The following is a 24,937-nucleotide window of genomic DNA, read 5'->3' on the forward strand; positions in this document are numbered from 1 at the left end:
GGGGGGGGTTGGAGGCAGTGGGAAAGGGTGGGCTTTCCCGCGGAAACAGTGGTGGGAATGTCCAAATGTGCGTGCTTTGGATGGGGTTCTTGGGTCGGTCGGGCGTGTCTGAGTCTGACGCGGCGAACGTCCGGACGCCTGTAAACCTCCCCAACGTTTGGTTCCAGTTTGTGGGATTTCGGACATCTGGACCGGTCTGGACAAATTTGGTGACCTTTGTTGGATGGCAAAAAAAATGTCCTAACAGTCCAGTCCGGACATTTAGTGGCGATTTGTTGATCCGCGTTGGAGTTGCCCTAACCCGGCATGGTTTAGGTTCAGGTTCTAACCATCAAGAACATGTTCCTTATTTATCTCTCCCGTTGTCCGGGATGTTTGGTAGCAACTAATCTTGACGTGTGAACAGGTTGGTCATGGCGTCACGTGCACACAGACCTGCAGCTCTCGTTTCCATGACCTGGTGGTCGTTGTCACGATCTCGGATGACGGTGGTTCACCACCTTGCTTCCAGTGCCGATGAGACAATGGGGTTGTCACCCCGTAATCTCGTAATCTCAGCGTCGGCTCCCACGACTGCCTCCTCGGCTACCACTACTTAGGTGAGTCCTTGGTCTCTCCTTTCTCCTCTGTCTGTTCTGGGATCTAGCCTTCGTGCTATGGCCATACTGTGCAGTCATCTCATTGCATATCTGGTAGTTTCAAACATCGTGCAGTATGTGCCAATTTCTTCCGCCTCAAATTTTTTTGGCATGAAAGAATAATTTGATAGCTTTGATTCATTTTATCAATTAGACCTCTGTTGTCAAATAGAACAATGTGCACTTAGTTAAATTTCTAATATTGCTGCTTCCCTTTTGATTTAGGATATTTTTGGGACCATTGAGTTTATATGATCTTTTGACTGTCTGGCGCAGTGGGGAGGATCTGCCCACTTGTGCCAAGAGGTCATGGGTTCGACACAGTCCCTCTGCATTGCACTGTGCAGGGGTAAGGCTTGCTTCGTATGACTCCATTGGCGTAGGGCGGCCGGAATTGGGCGCGACGGCAGCTGTGGGGTGAAGTTTCACTTTGGGTGTTGGGGTTCCCGCCGCAGCCCTTTTGGTTTTCGGGCAGCTGTTAGTGGTGATGTGTAATTTGCATCACCTGTAGCAATTTTTTGGGCACGACCTAAATTTTTTTGGGCACCATATATACCTGTAGCGCTGCTGTTGGAGGCGTTTTATTTGACCCCCACCCCAAGTGACCTAAAAAGCATTTTTTTGGGCACAGCTGCATTTTTAGGGCTGCTGTTGGGGATGCTCATGTAGTTATCACGCAGTGTTCAGACTCTGCATTCTATGACGGTCACCCTGTATTGACACCATTTGATTAATCTTATGTTACCTTGGTCTGCTTGTATGAAGTGCCATTTATTTATCTTTGAGCAATCTGCTATTGGTGTTAGCAAAGCCGTATTTGTTTGTAATCTGGCAATGGTTTATAGGTCTCGTTTACTTGATAGCAAATTCACAATGGTTCAACTGAATCTTGATTTATCTACATTTTTTTTAAGTTTTTGGTTAGCTGCAACTCACGGGTCCTTGTCAGTCTGTTACATAATCTAAAGACTAAAGAGCCATGGACTTTTTCCACTTATTTAGTCAGCACCTTTGTTCTGCATTTTGTTCACTAGAGAGATCTGATTCGGCTGTTTGAATATTACAGGAGAGCATAACAACAACAACAACAAAGCCTTTTAGTCCCAAACAAGTTGGGGTAGGCTAGAGGTGAAACCCATAAGATCTCGCAACCAACTCATGGCTCTGGCACATGGATAGCAAGCTTCCACACACCCCTGTCCATAGCTAGCTCTTTGGTGATACTCCAATCCTTCAGGTCTCTCTTAACGGACTCTTCCCATGTCAAATTCGGTCTACCCCGCCCTCTCTTGACATTCTCTGCACGCTTTAGCCGTCCGCTATGCACTGGAGCTTCTGGAGGCCTGCGCTGAATATGCCCAAACCATCTCAGACGATGTTGGACAAGCTTCTCAATTGGTGCCACCCCAACTCTATCTCGTATATCATCATTCCGGACTCGATTCTTCCTCGTGTGGCCACACATCCATCTCAACATACGCATCTCCGCCACACCTAACTGTTGAACATGTCGCCTTTTAGTCGGCCAACACTCCGCGCCATACAACATTGCGGGTCGAACCGCCGTCCTGTAGAACTTGCCTTTTAGCTTTTGTGGCACTCTCTTGTCACAGAGAATGCCAGAAGCTTGGCGCCACTTCATCCATCCGGCTTTGATTTGATGGTTCACATCTTCATCAATACCCCCATCCTCCTGCAACATTGACCCCAAATACCGAAAGGTGTCCTTCCGAGGTACCACCTGGCCATCAAGGCTAACCTCCTCCTCCTCACACCTAGTAGTACTGAAACCGCACATCATGTACTCGGTTTTAGTTCTACTAAGCCTAAACCCTTTCGATTCCAAGGTTTGTCTCCATAACTCTAACTTCCTATTTACCCCCGTCCGACTATCGTCAACTAGCACCACATCATCCGCAAAGAGCATACACCATGGGATATCTCCTTGTATATCCCTTGTGACCTCATCCATCACCAATGCAAAAAGATAAGGGCTCAAAGCTGACCCCTGATGCAGTCCTATCTTAATCGGGAAGTCATCGGTGTCGACATCACTTGTTCGAACACTTGTCACAACATTATCGTACATGTCCTTGATGAGGGTAATGTACTTTGCTGGGACTTTGTGTTTCTCCAAGGCCCACCACATGACATTCCGCGGTATCTTATCATAGGCCTTCTCCAAGTCAATGAACACCATATGCAAGTCCTTCTTTTGCTCCCTATATCTCTCCATAAGTTGTCGTACCAAGAAAATAGCTTCCATGGTCGACCTCCCAGGCATGAAACCAAACTGATTTTTGGTCACGCTTGTCATTCTTCTTAAGCGGTGCTCAATGACTCTCTCCCATAGCTTCATTGTATGGCTCATCAGCTTAATTCCACGGTAATTAGTACAACTCTGAACATCCCCCTTGTTCTTGAAGATTGGTACTAATATACTCCGTCTCCATTCTTCTGGCATCTTGTTTGCCCGAAAAATGAGGTTGAAAAGCTTGGTTAGCCATACTATTGCTATGTCCCCGAGACCTTTCCACACCTCAATGGGGATACAATCAGGGCCCATCGCCTTGCCTCCTTTCATCCTTTTTAAAGCCTCCTTCACCTCAGACTCCTGGATTCGCCGCACAAAACGCATGCTGGTCTCATCAAAGGAGTCGTCTAGTTCAATGGTAGAACTCTCATTCTCCCCATTGAACAGCTTGTCGAAGTACTCCCGCCATCTATGCTTAATCTCCTCGTCCTTCACCAAGAGTTGGCCTGCTCCGTCCTTGATGCATTTGACTTGGCCAATGTCCCTCGTCTTCCTCTCTCGGATCTTGGCCATCTTAGAGATGTCCCTTTCACCTTCCTTCGTGCCTAACCGTTGGTAGAGGTCCTCATATGGCCGACCCCTTGCTTCACCAACAGCTCGCTTTGCGGCCTTCTTCGCCATCTTGTACTTCTCTATGTTGTCTGCACTCCTATCCAGGTATAGGCGTCTGAAGCAATCTTTCTTCTCTTTAATCGCCTTCTGGACGTCATCATTCCACCACCAGGTATCCTTATCTTCGCTTCTCCTTCCCCTGGACACTCCAAACTCCTCCGAGGCCACCTTACGAATGCAAGTCGCCATCTTCATCCACACATTGTCTGCATCCACTCCTTCCTCCCAAGGGCCCTCCTTAATGACCCTCTCCTTGAACACCTGAGCTACCTCCCCCTTGAGCTTCCACCACTTCGTTCTAGCGACTTTGGCACGCTTATCCCGCTGGACACGAATCCGAAAGCGGAAGTCAGCAACCACCAGCTTATGCTGGGGTACAACACTCTCTCCAGGTATCACCTTACAGTCTAGGCACGCACGCATATCTTGTCTTCTCGAGAGGATGAAATCAATCTGGCTAGAGTGTTGGCCACTACTAAAAGTCACCAGATGTGATTCTCTCTTTCTAAAGAGGGTGTTAGCTACAATCATGTTGTAGGCTAGAGCAAAGCTTAAGACATCTTCTCCTTCTTGATTCCTGATGCCATGGCCAAAGCCCCCATGCGCCCCTTCAAAACCTGTGTTAGATGTACCCACGTGGCCATTGAGGTCTCCTCCTATGAAGAGCTTCTCACCAATCGGTACACTCCTAACCATGTCTTCCAGGCCTTCCCAGAACTCCCTCTTGGTGTTCTCATTGTGGCCTACTTGCGGGGCATACGCGCTGATAACATTGAGAACCAAGTCCTCAACTACCAGCTTGACCAAGATAATCCGGTCCCCACGTCTCTTGACGTCTACCACTCCATACTTGAGGCTCTTGTTGATCAAGATGCCTACGCCATTTCTGTTTGCAGTCGTCCCCGTGTACCACAACTTGAAGCCGGTATCCTCCACCTCCTTCGCCTTCTGTCCTCTCCATTTGGTTTCTTGGACGCAAAGGATATCAACACCTCTCCTCACCGCTGCATCAACTAGCTCCCGAAGCTTCCCTGTCAGAGACCCTACGTTCCAGCTACCTAAGCGAATCCTCCTAGGCTCGGCTAGCTTCCTTACCCTTCGCATCCGTCGAGTCAAATGCGAAGACCCTTGCTCATTTTCCACTACACCCAGGCGCCGATGTAGCGCGCCACTAAGGATGCGATGACCCGATCCTCGCTCACTTGCCACCGTATCCGGATCAAGATACGGCGCGCCACTTGGGGGGTGACGGCCCGGCCCTTGCCCACTTTCCACCACACCCGGGTTCCGATGTGGCGCGTCGCTGAGAGGGTTACGCCCCAACGAAAATCTTTTAGGTTTCATCTCCATAAGAGTGGCTGAGTTTTTACGTTGGCTCGCCAAGCCTATCACAACCCTCCTCCTTTACCCGGGCTTGGGACCGGCTATGTTGAGACAACAACTACAGGAGAGCATAGGTGAAGAAAATAAAATACTCTGGAACACAATGACTTTCATATTGCATTTTTGTCCGTATGACCTGACTGGCTTTCTTTTTTCCTCCACACCCTTATGTTGCTTTGTGTGCCCATGGCCATCACGCCGATGCAATTTCTAGGATTTGGTTTGTGGTTGGTCATCTGATCATGGCTTCCTCTACTACGTAGGGATATGATGCCTGTGCTCAGTTTGTGTAGAGACTGAGTGCGTGTCTGTTTTGATCTTCCGATGGTTGCTATGCTTGTCCCGGTTAATATGAGTTGCTGATATAAAATGCTCAGTGGTGAAAGTAACTGTTAATCTTTTGCTGGCTGCCATTTTGAAATAAAATGCAGTGCAGGTACTTTCATGGTGTTAACTTTTAGAGAGAGAAGACATGGTCGAATGCAGTGCAAAATTAATGTTGCTTTGGCACGATTGTCCTTTACGTGTTGCTTCCTCTGTTCTTTGTGATACCTTTTTTTATACTAACCTTGTGATGCTTTCTAGTAACCTTATTTCTTGGCCATTGATCAATATTGTTTGGCCTGACTTGATGTTGATGGTGAAGAAGGCGAAGAAATCTGTGCTGGAGGGGATGGTGGATCCGCAACCACCGAGGAAGGTCGTTTAACTGCAGAAGTTCGATCTTCCAGAGGCCAGGGCGATCCCGGGCGGCATGCACCATCCGGTGGTGCCCCGGCAGATGATTGACCTATGGAGCTTATAGTGCCGTTTGGTCTATTGGAAGTCCGGTGGTACTGGTTTCCTTTATATTTCCCACTTCTGTATTTCTGAGCTTGCCATTGTGTGTTTCTGCTGAATGTGAGTGGTGTTGTTCCGGTTGTGTGGATCAGCTCCGGCGAGAACCTGATGGGTTCTTTTGCTGGGTTTGTAAAAGTGCTTGTCTATTTGAAACGCATGCTACCAAGCCCAAGTTGAAACGAAACCGATGTAGGTTTCTGCTGGTCTCATGCTTGAGTTCCATAAAAGCCTCTCCTGGCCGCCGCGGCCAAGGCTGCTCCGGTGGCTGCAAGGATTAATGACTCAGGGCTGTTCCATAGCTGGAATTCCTTCTCCTGTCGTTGCGACATTGCATAGCTGCAAAAGCAACTCTCCTAATAATTCAGAACGTGATATTGGTAGAGTCTCAACAATACTCTATTGTGATGAATTGGGATCATCAGCTGGAGTTACCTTATTTGTTCCCTTCGACTTCGGCTAATCCCTTAGTTGCAAGAGAACGTGCTACGTAACCCATGACCATGAGGACGAGACATCTCACCGGACATGCAAATTAACGGACCTACATTAGGTGCTAACAATACATTATCTCTGCATCATTACTCTCCCTCCGCACATACATGCATACTGCAGTGCCATATATACCAGCAAAGTGGCACCTGCTCGACCACTCTAGATAGCTGCGTGCCCCATCCGCCATCCGCCATGGCCGAGATCAACAATGACGCCGCAGAGGAAGGAGACGGGCAGCTCCTGTCCACGCTCCTGAAGAAGGAAGGGATGTGGAAGCCATTCTTCCTCTACCGAGGCTGCTGGCTCACACCCCGGACCGTGACGAGCATCACGCTCCTGCAGTCCCAGTTCGCCCCGCGCCCCGACGACGTCGTCCTCGCCACCTTCCCCAAGTGCGGCACCACCTGGCTCAAGGCGCTCGCCTTCGCCGTCGCCAACCGCTCCCGACACCCCGCCGGCTCCGGCGCCCACCCGCTGCTCACCACCCACCCGCAGGACCTCGTGCCGTCCCTCGAGGTGCCCCACCGCGACGTCCACCCGGTCGCCGGCCTCGACAAGCTCCCCTCCCCGAGGCTCCTCTCCACCCACATGCCGCCGTCGCTGCTGCCCCCGGGCATCTCGGCCCTCGGCTGCCGCGTCGTGTACCTGTGCCGGGAGCCCAAGGACGTGTTCGTCTCCAGCTGGCACTACATGAACAGGGTGAGCGCCGACTTCTCCCCCGACATGGACGCCACCTTCGAGCTCTTCTGCGAGGGGTTCTCCCTGTACGGCCCTCTCTGGGATCACGTCCGCGGGTACTGGGAGCAGAGCGTGGCGGAGCCCGACAGGGTTCTCTTCCTCAAGTACGACGACATGATGGCCGACGCAGGTAAGCACCTCAAGATGCTCGCCGAGTTCCTCCGCGCCCCGTTCACTGACGAGGAGGTCAGCGGCGGGGCCGTGGAGGACGTCGTGGCCCTGTGTAGCTTCGAGAATCTGAAGAGCCTGCCGGTCAACTCCTCAGGAGTGTCCGATCGGATCGGTGGCTTGCCCATGGAGAATTCGTCCTACTTCCGGGCTGGGAAGGTGGGAGACTGGAAGACACACTTGACTGAGGAGATGGCAAAAAAGCTGGACTGCATCGTTGAAGAGAAGCTGAGAGGTTCTGGTCTCACCTTCTGACGTGTGATTGCGTCTCTTTAATTTGATGGCCACAGAGGTCTTCTACTGCAGAGCTGAATTACATACTCGCATGAACATGTATCCGTGTTCAAATTCGACGATGCGATGCATAAATAAGTTGTTAATGAATGATACGCACACTTGCGTGTATTTAAGAAAAAATAAATGCATAAATCAGTTGTTGCCGTGTGTTTGTTTATGCTACTTGAGAAGAGTTCATGGAAGTGAAAAATGTCATGTGTCTTCCTTATGAAATGGACGCTATTACTGTGTGAAGATAATGCAAGTCTCCACCACAATTACCACGTCAAGAGCACATAAGGCCTTCTTTGATTCATAAGATAGGAAAATTATAGGAATAAAAAAGGGGAACGTTTCGGCGCGGTGCCGAACGATTCGGCCGGTATGCTCGTGAGCCACGCGATCAGCCCCCCATCGTACACCTCCCGCATCGCCCTGACCCACCTTATCTTCTCCCACTTTCTTCTTCCTCCCAATCCCCTCCTTCCCTCTCAGCCTAGCGCGCTGCTGGCCCTCGTCTTCATCCTTCGGATCTCGCCGCCGGCCAGCCCCAATCCCGTGCAGGTCCCTACCACCAACCTCAGTGCCCTTGCCCACTTCTCTGCTGCCGCCCACCCTCCCTCGATCGCGGCAACAACAGCTACCCTTCTTCCTTCTCCCTCTCTTCCCTTTCCTCCTCCTCTCTTCCCTTTTTGCTGCAACCGGCGACAGGCCAAACGCGGGGAAGACCAAGGCGCCCGTGCTACAACCATAGCCACAGGGAGGAGCTGCAACAACGGTACTTGGAGAGTTGCAAACGGCGTTTTCCTGTGCTACAACCATGGACACAAAAAGCTACATCCAGTAGATAAAAAAGCTTCAACCAGACAACGAAATACAGGAAAAGTTACAACCGTTTGACAAAAAGCTTCAACCCGCAGATGAAAAAGCTTCAAACAGAGATTGAGAAATCCTCCTCGACGACGACCATGGCGTCTCTTTGTGTTTTTGTTGCAACCGCAGAGTAAAAAGCTGCAACCTTTTGTGAAAAAAGCTTCAAGCTTAGGTGAAAAAAGCTTCATTTGGCACGGTCGAAAGCTTCGATCGTAGTTTGCAAAAGTTTCAAGAGACCACCCATACAAACTGAAAAAGCTACAACCGTTCATGTGAAAGCTTCAAATTGTATTTGAAAAAGCTTCAACCGACGAAATAGATAAGTTTCATGCGAACACTACGAAAGAAAAAAAAGCTACAACCGTCGTTTTGGAAAGCTTCAACCGTGAATTGAAAAGCTTCAACCCGCTTTATACAAAGCTTCAACCAACTGTATAGAAAGCTTCACCCACACGAGTACACAACGAAAAAGTTGCAGTTGTTGACATGAAAAGCTTCAACCCTATTTCTGAAAAGCTTCAACCAGAGACTGCAGCAAAAAGCTCGAATCGGCTACTCACCATTTTTGATGCAACTAACTACTGCGGTGGATTCCCGGCGGAGTTGCAACGGCGACGAACTCCAGGGACCGGCAGGGTCAATTTTTGTTGCTGGGTCCATTTTTTTGCTGCATAAGAGGGGGCGGGCCATGGGGCACTTGTGCTCCAACCGGCGAGCGGCGACGGCGACGGCGACGGCGCGGGCGAGCGGCGACCGCGACGGCGAGGGCGAGCGGCGAACGGCGACGGGGATGACGACGAGGTAGACACCCATGGCTTGGTGTGGGGTGGCCCGTGGCGCTTGCTGTGGCTCGATCTGGCGCGGAAGGTAGACGACGATGCGGAAGGGATCAATCTGACGGTTGGGAGGCAGTGCATCGGACGGCCTGGGTTCGACCGGCCCAACTGTTGGGCCGGCACACCGGCGCAGATCACTGCCCGAAAGTCATAGAAAATGAGATGACATGTATCTGAAACCCTATGAATAGGAATATGAAAGAAGATGTCCTTTGGTTCACATCATAGGATTTTTTCCATTGAGTCTAGACTAATGTTTATTTTCCTATGAAATGTGAAGGATAGAAAGAATTCCTCCGTAGGAATAGACTTTCATTCCTATAAACCAAAGGCCTTTAAAGGAATTTTTCCTATACAAATCCTATCCTATGAGATTCCCACAAAATTCCTGTAAACCAAAGAAGGCCTAAGTATCATAATACTAAAAAGACAACACGCCAACCAATGGTCAATCGGCACACAAGAGCGATCGATTTTTTTTAACTATCATCGGGGGAGAGAGGATCCCAGCTAGGCCTCCTTTGGTTTGAAGGAATTTTATAGGAATTCTAGAGGATAGGATTCTTATAGGATTTTTTTTTCCTTTTGAGCCCTTTGGTTCATAGGAATGGATTCCTATTTCTGCATAGGATTGGTTCCTATCCTCCACATTTCATAGAAAAATAAAAATGAGCTTAGACTCAATGAAAAAATTCCTTTGGTGTCGACCAAATGACATCTCATTTCCTATTTCTACTCATAGGATTTAAAATACATGTCATCTCATTTTCTACAAAATTCCTATTACTACGATAATCCTATCCTATGAACCAAAAGAGGCCTAAATATATCACTCAAAGTGCCACATGGGCAAAGTTAGAGATGTGCTAGAGCACGAGGTAAGGTATTGCTGCGAAGACACCTTCTGACTAGCATTTAAATCTGAATAACCACAAAGTAAAAGTAGGATACAATGTTTGTTATGGTTACAGAAGGAGCATGCACTGCATTCCTGAAGAGAAGGGCATTTCTAGAGTCTCAAATATTGGAAAGCGCTACGTTCAACTACTGAAGAGAATGAAGGGAGAACGCAATGCATGCAAGAGGAGAATGGAGCACATACATCTTCATTGCGCACCCTGCCAGTGAAGGTCTCATTATTGGTTAACTACTTATAGTAGGAGCAATATAGATAGTAACATGTGTGAGGAAACAGATTTAATCAGACAGGTGTAGCAGAGACCATTGCAGTTCTGCATACAGCTAAAGAGACGACAAATCTGAAAATGCAAGAGTTGCTGTGACAGCGAGGATGCAAGTGAAATCTTCATATTCTGCTCTTGGCTTCTAATACATGGCACATTTTTCTCTGAGAAATAGGAGGCCCTCTGTTGCACAAACAGAGTAAAACCAAAGCTTTTCATATTGAGGTCTCAAGCATCTTTTGGCTGTTTCTGCATGAATAGAAAACACACTACACTACACACGAGCAGGAACCAATAGGTCAACATGGGTTCTCAGTGACAACGAAATATAAGTATGTACGAACAGAAAATCATCAATTTGAGGTTAAAATTGTTAGAATAAATCCGAGGCGCTCCGTTGATTTATTAAGGACCAAGCAATTACACGAGCACGACACCGAGATTTGTTAATGAGATTCACCAATATAGCTATATCCCCGGGGACGATGGACGCTCCTCCCCATGATACCGTCACAATACTGCACCCTGGTCGCCCGGACGTCGGCACACGCCGCCAGCTCCCCCGCGTGCACGTACTACTATGTTGGCATATGTTACATCGTGTGTCTACCCCTGATATATATGAGAGGCCTAGAATATAAGTATCCTATTACGACACAACTCCTATCCTGTCTATACACAGTCCAAAACCAAGTCCAACTGTAACCTACCTTATACAATAATATTCGACACAACTCTAACAAACTTCACCTTGGCGAATATTCTCCATCACCTTGGATTCATCCATGCGTTGAATTTCCATGTACATTGGACTTGAGATATGCCATGAGCACCGTTGCTACTCCCAGACTTCATGTGACTCCACCTGCAACTGTAGTCCCTTCTCGTCTTCTTTACAGTCAACACTCGAGCAAAATTAAGTTCCTCATTTCTCTACTTTGTGCTTCCAACTACCGGAGAATCCGTTCAACGCCATCACACACCGACCACTGTCTGCATGGAAGTCAACAACTCACATATTGGACGTCACATATAAGAGTTAGCCGAACTCTACGTCATCGCTCTTTCTTGACCGCTTGTATAAAACTTGAAGGAATTTCACCGTCGCCCTGTGTCACCCTGAGTCAAATTCACAGTTGTCTCACCCTTTTTCGGATAGTCTCTAGCATGTCCCACAGCTATAGCACTCCGCCCCCTTCTGTCTTGTCATCCGCACTTTGCCATGTGCACCGAGCACCATAGAATATACGACCATGTACTCTCTCTGTTTTGACAATTTTAGACTTTCCACCACTTTCTCAGATTCTCCATGGTCAACTCCTGTCCATCAATCAGCACCGATAGACCCAGTCATCAACTTGAATCCGATACTCGTCAACGCTGCTTCAGCACCCCCTACACAATTTGTCTGACCACATGTCTGACCATCAGTGCCTTGGCCTGTCGCTATGTCCCGTGCTTACTGCACGCCTCGCCGCTATAGCCGCGTCGAGCCTCTGCTGTCCCGGTCGAGTCTCCTGGGTCGCGAACCCACACCACTCAAACCCCTACTGCAGAGAACCACCGATCATCATATCACCGACCGATGCCGAGTATCACACCTCCATCAGGCCACTGGGCCCCAGTCTGATCCACGTGTCTCTCGCTTTCCCCGCTAAAATAGGCTTCGACTCTCCATGCATTTACGCCGTAGCCCCTCCATCAACACATAGTGTAGTCATCCATCAGACTCCAGCTCCACCTTCAACATGACTCCATGTAGCTGGCCGTGCTACCCTGCGCCCTGTCGACTTCAAGCTCTCTCATGTGTACACTGCCTTGAATCAACCCTGCGCATAGTCTTGTCAAAGCTGCATAAGCCCTCAGACCTGCACCACGTGTTTCCACGCCTCAAAAGTCGGTCACCATCAGCATCACGCTCCTATGTCGTCGTCGCCGATATCACCACCGTCTTCGGCTTTGACCAACATCGCCGTCAATCCATCAGACTGTCCAGTCCGATCCAGCCGAAAATATCCGACTGCAACCATGCTTCACCCTGCGTCGTCTCCGGCCGCACATCTCCGTGCATTGTTTGACGCCCTATGTATGCATGATCCTGCCACGACACACTTCAAACCTCTTCAAGCCTTATGCGCCAGTCCTTGCCATAGATACTCGAAGCCCCTCATCATACTGGATAGAAAGAAAAAATATCCGTGCAAGACTTGATCAAGCTGGATCCCTTCTCTACACAATTCCTTCTTCTTGTCTTTCCATGATTTACCTTCTACATGTTTCAGCAAGCCCTTTTTTCCCAAACAAATCCCGTGTCATCTCAACCATGTACGCACACACGCACTGCCTTGGCCCGATCCAGCTGGCTTTGCCCCTCTAGCAACCTGTACCGGAGCCTTGGTAGCCTACCAGCCAGCTGTTAAGGCATATCTCTCTCAATGTAGTTTTGGTGATTGATGACAACATGTTTGCGGACTAATCGTGTGCATTGAGCATTTTAGAGATTCATCCTTTGGCACGAGACGATTTCTTTCCCCTCGGAGTGTTATTCAAGACGGTGTAGCTCTTTCGTTTCTTGTTTGGTGGACTAGTTTCGTAGGAGTCACTGTACTATCAAGAGGGGGTCCGCTTTGGTAAGGCTTGGGTGGAATCACATGTACACATCCTTTCCTCACCCTTTGCGCCGTTCCGCTTCAAATGGAGTGCTCTCTCCCCTTTCAGTGTGTGGTTTTGGGTCCAAGCGGTAGTACCGCGGTACCCAGCGGTAGTACCGCTTGTGGGTCTCAGCCGTAGTACCGCTGCGGTACCGGGATCCTTCCGTGTTGACTCGAGGGGGTCGCCTCTCGTGTCGGGTTGTGCGGTACTTGCAGCGGTAGTAGAAGCGGTAGTACCGCCCTACCACCGCGGCAGTACCGCACTGGGCTCGGCTCCTGTACTGCGCGGTAGTACCGCTGGGTCCAGCGGTAGTACCGCTGCCCCTGCGGTAGTACCGCCCTCTGCGGGGCTGTTTTGGAGGTAACGGTTGGATGGGATCCCCTTCTATAAAAGGGGGTCCTCTTCTTCTTCGTTGACTCACCTCTTCCCCCAAAAGCTCCATTAATGCTCCAAGCTCCATTTTCGCCAGATCTCTCTCCCTAGCCAATCAAACTTGTTGATTTGCTCGGGATTGGTTGAGAAGGTCCCGATCTACACTTCCACCAAGAGAAATTTGATTCCCCCACCAATCCCTAGCGGATCTTGTTACTCTTGGGTGTTTGAGCACCCTAGATGGTTGAGGTCACCACGGAGCCATAGTCCATTGTGGTGAAGCTTCATGGTGTTGTTGGGAGCCTTCGATTAAGTTGTGGAGATTGCCCCAACCTTGTTTGTAAAGGTCCGGTCACCGCCTCCAAGGGAACCAATAGTGGAATCACGACATCTCGCATTGTGTGAGGGCATGAGGAGAATACGGTGGCCCTAGTAGCTTCTTAGGGAGTATTGTGCCCCCACACCGCTCCAACGTAGACGTACTTCCCCTCAAAAGGAAGGAACTTCGGTAACACATCCTCGTCTTCACCGGCTCCACTCTTGGTTATCTCGCACCTTTACTTGTGCAAGCTTTTTAGTGTTACTTCCCGTGCTTGCTTGTGTGCTTGTTGTTGTTGCATCATATAGGTTGCTCACCTAGTTGCACATCTAGACAACCTACTTTGATGCAAACTTTAATTTGATAAAGAAAATCTAAAAATTGTTAGTTGCCTATTCACCCCCCTCTAGTCAACCATATCGATCCTTTCAATTGGTATCAGAGCCTCGTCTCTTCACTAAGGATTTTGTTGTCCGAAGAGTATGGTTGACACCGTAGACGGGGTGGAGGAGCACTCCGGTGTGAATCCGATCTCATCTACGGGCGATGGGGGAACCTCGGTCTCTCGTGAGGAATTCAATGTAGCCTTGGAGACATTGAAAACATCCATGACGACCAAGGTTGAAAGCATGTTTACTAAATTCATTGAAGGGCTTAAACTATACACCGCACCGTTGAAAGTGGGTGATCCCACTGACAAGGTGACGGATGCTAACTCCGACAAGGGGGAAGCTAGTAGTGAAAATGCTCCTTCTTCCAGTGGTAAAAATGGCACCGACATCTTTGCCCATGTGGAACCACCACTTGTTTATGGTGGACCAATTCCTTCCACTCATTTGAATCATGCCGGTCCTCCCCCTAAGATTGTGAAAAATGAGGACTTTGATTCTTGGGTTTATCGCTTTAAGCGTCATTTAAATCATGTGAATACTAATCTTTGGAGAATCATTGAAGAAGGTTTTTATCCGCATGACCAAAGCAACTTCACTCCTCGAGAAGCCGCGGATAATCAATTCAATGAGAATGCTCTCTTCATCATCCAAGATGCAATTCCACCCAAAGATCTACCTCATCTTGGCCCTTCGCCTTGGCCAAAGATGCATGGCTTTGTGTTGTCTCTCTCTACCGGGGAAGCGCAAGCATTCAACGCTCCAACTATGAAGTAGTGCAAGATGAAGCCGATGAGTTTGCAATGAAAGAAGATGAAGAACTTCGTGAGCTTTATCAGAGAGTAACCAAACTCACGGTCTCACTCCGAGATCATGGGAGAAAGGACACGGATGACAATTGGATCAAGCACAAATTCCTCAAGGAAATGATGCCTTACCACAAGGCCATGTCCTCTATCATTCGTCAAAGGCCGGACTTCCACACTTTGACCTTAAGTGAAGTGTTGTATGAGTTTGTGGCTATGAACATCTTGGACAAGACCATCGACAATGCGGTGCTTCACTCTCAAAGGGAAAAGAAGCCCAACCTTGCATTGAAGGCCAAGGTTTGTGTTGAAGAAGAAGAGGAAGAAGAGGAAGGCAACCCCGAAGATACAAAGTATGCCTATCATGAACACATGGCACTTGCTTCAAGGCAATTTTGGAGCAAGAAGAACTCAAGGACAAACTTCAACAAGAACAACTCAAGTGGCACGAAGAGCAAGCAACGTGTGAGGACTTGCTGCAATTGTGGCAATGTGAGCCATTTTGTTGCGGAGTGACCGTATGAGAAAATGGAAGACAATGGTGGCAAGCTCATCCGAAAGGACAAAGCCAAGTCTTTCCCCAACAAGAGCAACTTCACCAAGAAGACACCTCACAAGGCGTTGGTGGTTCAAGAAGAGTACCATGAGGATGATGATGATGATGAAGATGGTGAGTCGGTTGCCATGGCCTCCGTTGCCATTGCAAAAACTCCACGAGTGTCTCTCTTCGACTCACTGTAACACCCACAATGCGGCTATATCTCCCACGTGTCGGAGCATGACTTAGAGGCATAACCGCATAGTAGGCATGTCCCAAGAGGGGTAATCTTTACGCATCCCATGTACTAAACAAGAAAGAGATAAAGAGCTGGCTTACAATCGCCACTTCACACAAAACATAAATATAGCATTACATCATCCAGATACAATCAAGGTCCGACTATGGAACCAAATAAAGAAAGACAACCCCTAATGCATAGATCCCGATCGCCCCAACTGGGCTCCACTACTGATCGTCCGGAAAGGAAACATAGTAATGTCCTGAATCCTCGTCGAACTCCCACTTGAGTTCGGTCGTGTCCCCTGCACTGGCATCATCGGCACCTGCATCTGGTTTTGGAAGTAAACTGTGAGTCACGGGGACTCAGCAATCTCACACCCTCGCGATCAAGACTATTTAAGCTTATGGGTCGGAAAAAGGTAGTGAGGTGGATCTGCAGCAAGCACTAGCATATATGGTGGCTAACTTACGCAAATGAGAGCGAGAAGAGAAGTAAAGCTCGGTCGAGAAGCTATAAAGATCAAGAAGTGATCCTAAAACTACTTACGTTCAAGCATAACACGAGACCATGTCCTCTTCCCGGACTCCGCCGAAAAGAGACCATCACGGCTACACACGCGGTTGATTCATTTTAATTAAGTTAAATGTCAGGTTTTCTACAACTGGATATTAAAAAAATCCCATCTGCTCATAACCGCGGGCACGGCTTTCAAAAGTTCAAAACCCTGCAGGGGTGTCCCAACTTAGCCCATCACAAGCTCTCACGGTCAACGAAGGATATTCCTTCTCCCAGGACGACCCGATCAGACTCGGAATCCCGGTTACAAGACATTTCGACAATGGTAAAACAAGACCAGCAAAGCCACCCGAATGTGCCGACAAATCCCGATAGGAGCTGCACATATCTCGTTCTCAGGGCACACTGGATGAGACATCCTATGAGTAAAACCAAATCTCAAGTTGCCCCGAGGTGGCCCCGCAGTCTAGTCATTTTGGACCAACACTCAGAGGAGCACTGGCCCGGGGTTTTTAAAATAAAGATGACCCTTGAGTCCGGGGAACCCAAGGGAAAAAGGCTTAGGTGGCAAATGGTAAAACCAAGATTGGGCCTTGCTGGAAGAGTTTTATTCAAGGCGAACTGTCAAGGGGTTCCCATTATAACCCAACCGCGTAAGGAACACAAAATCAAGGAACATAACACCGGTATGACGGAAACTAGGGTGGCAAGAGTGGAACAAAACACCAGGCATAAGGCCGAGCCTTCCACCCTTTACCAAGTATATAGATGCATTAAAGTAAACACGATATAATAATGATATCCTAACAATAATCATGTTCCAACAAGGAACAAACTCCATCATCACCTGCAACTAGCAACGCTATAAGAGGTGCTGAGCAAAACGGTAACATAGCCAAACAACAGTTTGCTAGGAAAGGTGGGTTAGAGGCTTGTCATGGCAATATGGGAGGCATGATAAATAATGTGGTAGGTATCGCGGAATAGCAAACGAGTGAACAACTATCAAGCAAAGATAGAAGTGATTTCTAGGGTATGGTCATCTTGCCTGCAAAGTTCTCCGAGTTGACGTAAGCTTGATCCTCGTAAGCGTACTCAACGGGTTCCTCAATCATGTACTCGTCTCCCGGCTCTAACCAAAGCAAGAACACAAGCAAAGGAAAGAACAATCAACCACGGTGCAATGCGCAAGCAACATGATGCAAAACATGGCATGATATGCGGGATGTGATAAGAAATGCATATGCGTGCTTCGGAAGGGAAAGATTGAAGTAAGCCTCAACTTGGAAAACCAAGTGCGCCGCTGGAAAGATGAGTTGATTTCAGTCGAAATCGATATAAAGATCACCGGAATCGGATGCACGGTTTGCAAATGGCAAGCAAAACAAGAATGGCACAATTCTGCGGTTAACAGCACGATGTCATCTAAAATGCAACAAGAAACTAAGATACTGCACTCTAACATAGCAACAAAGCACATAGAAGTGATCTACTCAAGATGCTTGACAAAAGATGAACACTGATCTACGGCTAAATCACACAACAGCAGGTCAAACAAGCATGGCAAAAGTGTTGGGGAACGTAGCAGAATTTTAAAATTTTCTACGCATCACCAAGATCAATCTATGGAGTCATCTAGCAACGAGGGAGAGGAGTGCATCTGCATACCCTTGTAGATCGCACGCGGAAGCGTTCAAAAGAACGGGGTTGATGGAGTCGTACTCGACGTGATTCAAATCACCGATGACCAAGTGCCGAACGAACAACACCTCCGCGTTCAACACACATACAGTTGGGAAGACGTCTCCTCCAACTTGATCCAGCAAGGGGGAAGGAGAGGTTGATGAAGATCCAGCAGCACGACGGCGTGGTGGTGGAAGCAACGGTGATCTCAGCAGGGCTTCGCCAAGCACAGGGAGACGGAGGAGTGTCACGGGAGGGAGAGGGAGAGGCCAGGGGCTTGGGTCGTCTGCCCTCCCTCCCCCACTATATATAGGGTGCCTAGGGGGGCGCCGACCCTAGGAGATCCAATCTCCTAGGGGGGCGGCGGCCAAGGGGGTGCCTTGCCCCCCAAGGCAAGGGTGGCGCCTCCCACCCCTAGGGTTTCCAACCCTAGGCGCAGGGGGAGGCCCAAGGGGGGCGCACCAGCCCACTAGGGGATGGTTCCCCTCCCACTTCAGCCCATGGGGCCCTCCAGGATAGGTGGCCCCACCCGGTGGACCCCCGGGACCCTTCCGGTGGTCCCGGTACAATACCGATTACCCCCAAAACTTTCCCGATGGCCGAAACTGGACTTCATATATATAAATCTTTACCTCCGGACCATTCCGGAACACCTCGTGACGTCCAGGATCTCATCCGGGACTCCGAACAACTTTCGGGTTACCGTGTGCTAATATCTCTACAACCCTAGCATCACCGAACCTTAAGTGTGTAGACCCTACAGGTTCGGGAGACATGCAGACATGACCGAGAAACCTCTCCGGTCAATAACCAACAGCGGGATCTGGATACCCATGTTGGCTCCCACATGCTCCACGATGATCTCATCGGATGAACCATGATGTCGAGGATTCAATCAATCCGTATACAATTCCCTTTGTCAATCGGTACGTTACTTGCCCGAGACTCGATCGTCGGTATCCCAATACCTTGTTCAGTCTCGTTACCGGCAAGTCACTTTACTCGTACCGTAATGCATGATCCCGTGATCAACCACTTGATCACATTGAGCTCATTATGATGATGCATTACCGAGTGGGCCCAGAGATACCTCTCCGTCATACGGAGTGACAAATCCCATTCTCGATTCGTGCCAACCCAACAGACACTTTTGGAGATACCTGTAATGTACCTTTATAGTCACCCAGTTATGTTGTGACGTTTGGCACACCCAAGGCAATCCTACGGTGTCCGGGAGTTGCACAACCTCATGGTCTAAGGAAATGATACTTGACATTCAGAAAAGCTACAGCAAACGAACTACACGATCTTTGAGCTATGCTTAGGATTGGGTCTTGTCCATCACATCATTCTCCTAATGATGTGATCCTGTTATCAGTGACATCCAATGTCCATAGTCAGGAAACCATGACTATCTGTTGATCAATGAGCTAGTCAACTAGATGCTCACTAGGGACGTGTTGTGGTCTATGTATTCACACATGTATTACGATTTCCGGATAACACAATTATAGCATGAACAATAGACAATATCATGAACAAAGAAATATAATAATAACCATTTTATTATTGCCTCTAGGGCATATTTCCAACAGTCTCCCACTTGCACTAGAGTCAATATTCTAGTTACATTGTGATGAATAACACCCATGCAGTTCTGGTGTTGATCATGTTTTGCTCTCGGGAGAGGTTTAGTCAACGGATCTACGTCATTCAGGTCCGTATGTACTTTACAAATCTCTATGTCTCCATTTTGAACACTTTCACGAATGGAGTTGAAGTGACGCTTGATATGCCTGGTCTTCCTGTGAAACCTGGGCTCCTTGGCAAGGGCAATATCTCCAGTCTTGTCACAGAAGAGAGTCATCGGGCCCGACGCATTGGGTATGACTCCTAGGTTGGTAATGAACTCCTTCACCCAGACTGCTTCTTGTGCTGCCTCCAAGGCTGCCATGTACTCCGCTTCACATGTATATCCCGCCACAATGCTTTGCTTGCAACTGCACCAGCTTACTGCCCCACCATTCAAAATATACACGTATCCGGTTTGTGACTTAGAGTCATCCAGATCTGTGTTGAAGCTAGCATCGACGTAACCCTTTATGACGAGCTCTTCGTCACCTCCATAAACGAGAAACATTTCCTTAGTCCTTTTCAGGTACTTCAGGATATTCTTGACCGCTGTCTAGTGTTCCATGCCGGGATTACTTTGGTACCTTCCTACCAAACTTACGGCAAGGTTTACATCAGGTCTGGTACACAGCATAGCATACATGATAGACCCTATGGCCGAGGCATAGGGGACGACACTCATCTTTTCTCTATCTTCTGCCGTGGTCGGGCATTGAGCCATGCTCAATCTCGTACCTTGCAATACAGGCAAGAACCCCTTCTTTGACTGATCCATTTTGAACTTCTTCAATATCTTGTCAAGGTACGTACTCTGTGAAAGACCAATGAGGCGTCTCGATCTATCTCTATAGATCTTGATGCCTAATATATAAGCAGCTTCTCCAAGGTCCTTCATTGAAAAACACTTGTTCAAGTAGGCCTTTATGCTTTCCAAGAATTCTATATCATTTCCCATCAACAGTATGTCATCCACATACAATATGAGAAATGCTACAGAGCTCCCACTCACTTTCTTGTAAACGCAGGCTTCTCCATAAGTCTGCATAAACCCAAACGCTTTGATCATCTCATCAAAACGAATGTTCCAACTCCGAGATGCTTGCACCAGCCCATAAATCGAGCATTGGAGCTTGCACACCTTGTCAGCATTCTTAGGATCGACAAAACCTTCCGGCTGCATCATATACAATTCTTCCTTAAGGAAACCATTAAGGAATGCCGTTTTGACGTCCATTTGCCATATCTCATAATCATAGAATGCGGCAATTGCTAACATGATTCGGACGGACTTCAGCTTCGCTACCGGTGAGAAAGTCTCATCGTAGTCAACCCCTTGAACTTGTCGATAACCCTTAGCGACAAGCCGAGCTTTATAGATGGTCACATTACCATCCGCGTCTGTCTTCTTCTTAAAGATCCATTTATTTTCTATGGCTCGCCGCTCAACGGGCAAGTCAGTCAAAGTCCATACTTCATTTTCATACATGGATCCTATCTCGGATTTCATGGCTTCCAGCCATTTGTCGGAATCCGGGCCCGCCATCGCTTCTTCATAGTTTGAAGGTTCACCGTTGTCTAACAACATGATTTCCAAGACAGGGTTGTCGTACCACTCTGGTGTGGAACGTGTCCTTGTGGACCTACGAATTTCAGTAGGAGCTTGATCAGAAGTATCTTGATCATCATTATTAACCTCCTCTCTAGTCGGTGCAGGCACCCCGGGAACATTTTCTTGAGTTGCGCCACTTTTCGGTTCAAGAGGTAATACTTCATCACGTTCTACTTTCCTCCCACTTACTTCTTTCGAGAGAAACTCCTTCTCTAGAAAGGACCCATTCTTGGCAACAAAGATCTTGCCTTCGGATCTGAGGTAGAAGGTATACCCAATAGTTTCTTTAGGGTATCCTATGAAGACGCATTTTTCCGACTTGGGTTCGAGCTTTTCAGGTTGAAGTTTCTTGACATAAGCATCGCATCCCCAAACTTTTAGAAATGATAGCTTAGGTTTCTTCCCAAACCATAATTCATACGATGTCGTCTCAACGGATTTCGACGGAGCCCTATTTAAAGTGAATGCGGCAGTCTCTAAAGCATAGCCCCAAAAAGATAGCGGTAAATCGGTAAGAGACATCATAGATCGCACCATATCTAACAGAGTGTGATTACGACGTTCGGACACACCATTACGCTGAGGTGTTCCAGGCGGCGTGAGTTGTGAAACTATTCCACATTTTCTTAAGTGTGTGCCAAATTCGTGACTCAAGTATTCTCCTCCACGATCTGATCGCAGGAACTTGATTTTCCTGTCACGTTGATTTTCAACCTCACTCTGAAATTCCTTGAACTTTTCAAAGGTCTCAGGCTTGTGTTTCATTAAATAGATATACCCATATCTACTCAAGTCATCAGTGAGGGTGAGAACATAACGATAGCCACCGCGAGCCTCAACACTCATTGGACTGCACACATCAGTATGTATGATTTCCAATAAGTTGGTTGCTCGCTCCATTGTTCCTGAGAATGGAGTCTTGGTCATTTTACCCATGAGGCATGGTTCGCATGTGTCAAATGATTCGTAATCAAGAGACTCTAAAAGTCAATCTGCATGGAGCTTCTTCATGCGTTTGACACCTATGTGACCAAGGCGGCAGTGCCACAAGTATGTGGGACTACCATTATCAACCTTACATCTTTTGGTACTCACACTATGAATATGTGTAGCATTACGCTCGAGATTCATTAAGAATAAACCATTCACCATCGAAGCATGACCATAAAACATATCTCTCATATAAATAGAACAACCATTATTCTCGGATTTAAATGAGTAGCCATCTCGAATTAAACGAGATCCTGATACAATGTTCATGCTCAAAGCTGGCACTAAATAACAATTATTGAGGTTTAAAACTAATCCCGTAGGTAAATGTAGAGGTAGCGTGCCGACGGCGATCACATTGACCTTGGAACCATTCCCGACGCGCATTGTTACCTCGTCCTTCGCCAGTCTCCGCTTATTCCGCAGCTCCTGCTTTGAGTTACAAATGTGAGCAACTGCACTGGTATCAAATATCCAGGAGCTACTACGAGTACTGGTAAGGTACACATCAATTACATGTATATCACATATACCTTTCGTGTTGCCGGCCTTCTTGTTCGCTAAGTATTTGGGGCAGTTCCGCTTCCAGTGACCACTTCCCTTGCAATAAAAACACTCAGTCTCGGGCTTGGGTCCATTCTTTGGCTTCTTCCCGGCAGCTTGCTTACCGGGCGCGGCAACTGCCTTGCCGTCCTTCTTGAAGTTCTTTTTACCCTTGCCTTTCTTGAACTTAGTGGTTTTATTCACCATCTGTTGGGGAACGTAGTAATTTCAAAAAATTTCCTACGCACACGCAAGATCATAGTGATGCATAGCAACGAGAGGGGGAGAGTGTGATCTACGTACCCTTGTAGATCGACAACGGAAGCGTTAACTTGGTTGATGTAGTCGTACGTCTCCACGGCCCGACCGATCAAGCACCGAAACTACGGCACCTCCGAGTTCTAGCACACGTTCAGCTCGATGACGATCCCCGGACTCCAATCCAGCAAAGTGTCGGGGAAGAGTTCCGTCAGCACGACGGCGTGGTGACGATCTTGATGTACTATCGTCGCAGGGCTTCGCCTAAGCACCGCTACAATATTATCGAGGACTATGGTGGAAGGGGGCACCGCACACGGCTAAGAATATGATCACGTGTATCAAATTGTGTCTCTAGGGTGCCCCCCTGCCCCCGTATATAAAGGAGCAAGGGAGGAGGAGGCCGGCCCTAGGAGGAGGGCCTGCCAAGGGGAGTCCTACTCCCACCGGGAGTAGGACTCCTTTCCTAGTCCAACTAGGAGAAGGGGGGAAAGGAGGGAAGTGGAGAAGGAAGGGAGAGGTGGGCCGCGCCCCAAACCCCTTGTCCAATTCGGACTGGGCTTGGGAGGGGCGCGCGCCACCTCCTGGCTCCTTCCCACTAAAGCCCATTAAGGCGCAATACTCTTCCCCGTATTCCTGTAACTCCCCGGTACTCCGAAAAATACCCGAATCACTCGGAACCTTTCCGATGTCCGAATATAGTCGTCCAATATATCGATTTTTACGTCTTGACCATTTCGAGACTCCTCGTCATGTCCCCGATCTCATCCGGGACTCCGAACTCCTTCGGTACATCAAAACTCATAAACTCATAATATAACTGTCATCGAAACCTTAAGCGTGCGGACCCTACGGGTTCGAGAACAATGTAGACATGACCGAGACACGCCTCCGGTCAATAACCAATAGCGGGACCTGGATGCCCATATTGGCTCCTACGTATTCTACGAAGATCTTTATGGGTCAGACTGCATAACAACATACGTTGTTCCCTTTGTCATCGGTATGTTACTTGCCTGAGATTCGATCGTCGGTATCTCAATACCTAGTTCAATCTCGTTATCGGCAAGTCTCTTTACTCGTTCCGTAATACACCATCTCACAACTAACTCGTTAGTTGCAATGCTTGCAAGGCTTATGTGATGTGCATTACCGAGAGGGCCCAGAGATACCTCTCCGACAATCAGAGTGACAAATCCTAATCTCAAAATACGCCAACCCAACATTTACCTTTGGAGACACCTGTAGAGCTCCTTTATAATCACCCAGTTATGTTGTGACGTTTGGTAGCACACAAAGTGTTCCTCCGATAAACGGGAGTTGCATAATCTCATAGTCATAGGAACATGTATAAGTCATGAAGAAAGCAATAGCAACATACTAAACGATCGGGTGCTAAGCTAACGGAATGGGTCATGTCAATCACATCATTCTCCTAATGATGTGATCCCGTTAATTAAATAACAACTCTTTTGTTTATGGTTAGGAAACATAACCATCTTCGATTAACGAGCTAGTCAAGTAGAGGCATACTAGTGACACTTTGTTTGTCTATGTATTCACACAAGTATTATGTTTCCGGTTAATACAATTCTAGCATGAATAATAAACATTTATCATGATATAAGGAAATAAATAATAACTTTATTATTGCCTCTAGGGCATATTTCCTTCACCATCAACACTTGATGTTCCTTTTTGATTTCTACCTCCGCTGATTTCAGCATTGAATATACCTCAGGAATGGTCTTTTCCATCCCCTGCATATTGAAGTTCATCACAAAGCTCTTGTAGCTCAGTGGAAGCGACTGAAGGATTCTGTCAATGACCGCGTCATCCGGGAGATTAACTCCCAGCTGAGTCAAGCGGTTATGTAACCCAGACATTGTGAGTATGTGCTCACTGGCAGAATTATTTCCTCCATTTTACAGCTGAAGAACTTGTCGGAGACTTCATATCTCTCGACCCGGGCATGAGCTTGAAAAACCATTTTCAGCTCTTCGAACATCTCATATGCTCCGTGTCTCTCAAA

At 47.9% G+C, this 24,937-nt stretch overlaps 2 protein-coding genes across 7 annotated transcripts in view; both read left to right on the plus strand.

The window, feature by feature from the left end:
* LOC119330702 (pentatricopeptide repeat-containing protein At3g22470, mitochondrial-like) overlaps positions 1-5,973 on the plus strand; it is a 13,878-nt gene extending 7,905 nt beyond the window's left edge. For 2 of the 6 annotated variants that reach the window (XM_037603820.1, XM_037603825.1), the window contains exons 4-5: positions 407-599; positions 5,594-5,973. The gene's annotated coding sequence lies outside the window, so the exon portion shown is untranslated. Of the gene's footprint in view, positions 1-406; positions 600-863; positions 1,496-5,593 lie in introns of those variants that run through there. The other 4 variants (XM_037603821.1, XM_037603823.1, XM_037603822.1 and 1 more) reach the window with 4 other exon arrangements.
* Positions 5,974-6,465: 492 nt separating this feature from the next.
* Positions 6,466-7,634, plus strand: LOC119334303 (cytosolic sulfotransferase 6-like). Its single transcript, XM_037606894.1, has one exon. It carries the CDS (start codon positions 6,472-6,474, stop codon positions 7,438-7,440), a length of 969 nt encoding a protein of 322 aa, XP_037462791.1. The 5' UTR covers positions 6,466-6,471; the 3' UTR covers positions 7,441-7,634.
* The last annotated feature ends 17,303 nt before the right edge of the window (positions 7,635-24,937 follow it).

The sequence above is a fragment of the Triticum dicoccoides genome, chromosome 7A, assembly GCF_002162155.2.
Source record: "Triticum dicoccoides isolate Atlit2015 ecotype Zavitan chromosome 7A, WEW_v2.0, whole genome shotgun sequence".
Classification (NCBI taxonomy): Eukaryota; Viridiplantae; Streptophyta; class Magnoliopsida; order Poales; family Poaceae; genus Triticum; species Triticum dicoccoides.

Bases quoted from the DNA above. Each gene is read 5' to 3' on its own strand.
- LOC119334303 (XM_037606894.1), top strand. From the start codon at position 6,472: ATGGCCGAGATCAACAATGACGCCGCAGAGGAAGGAGACGGGCAGCTC.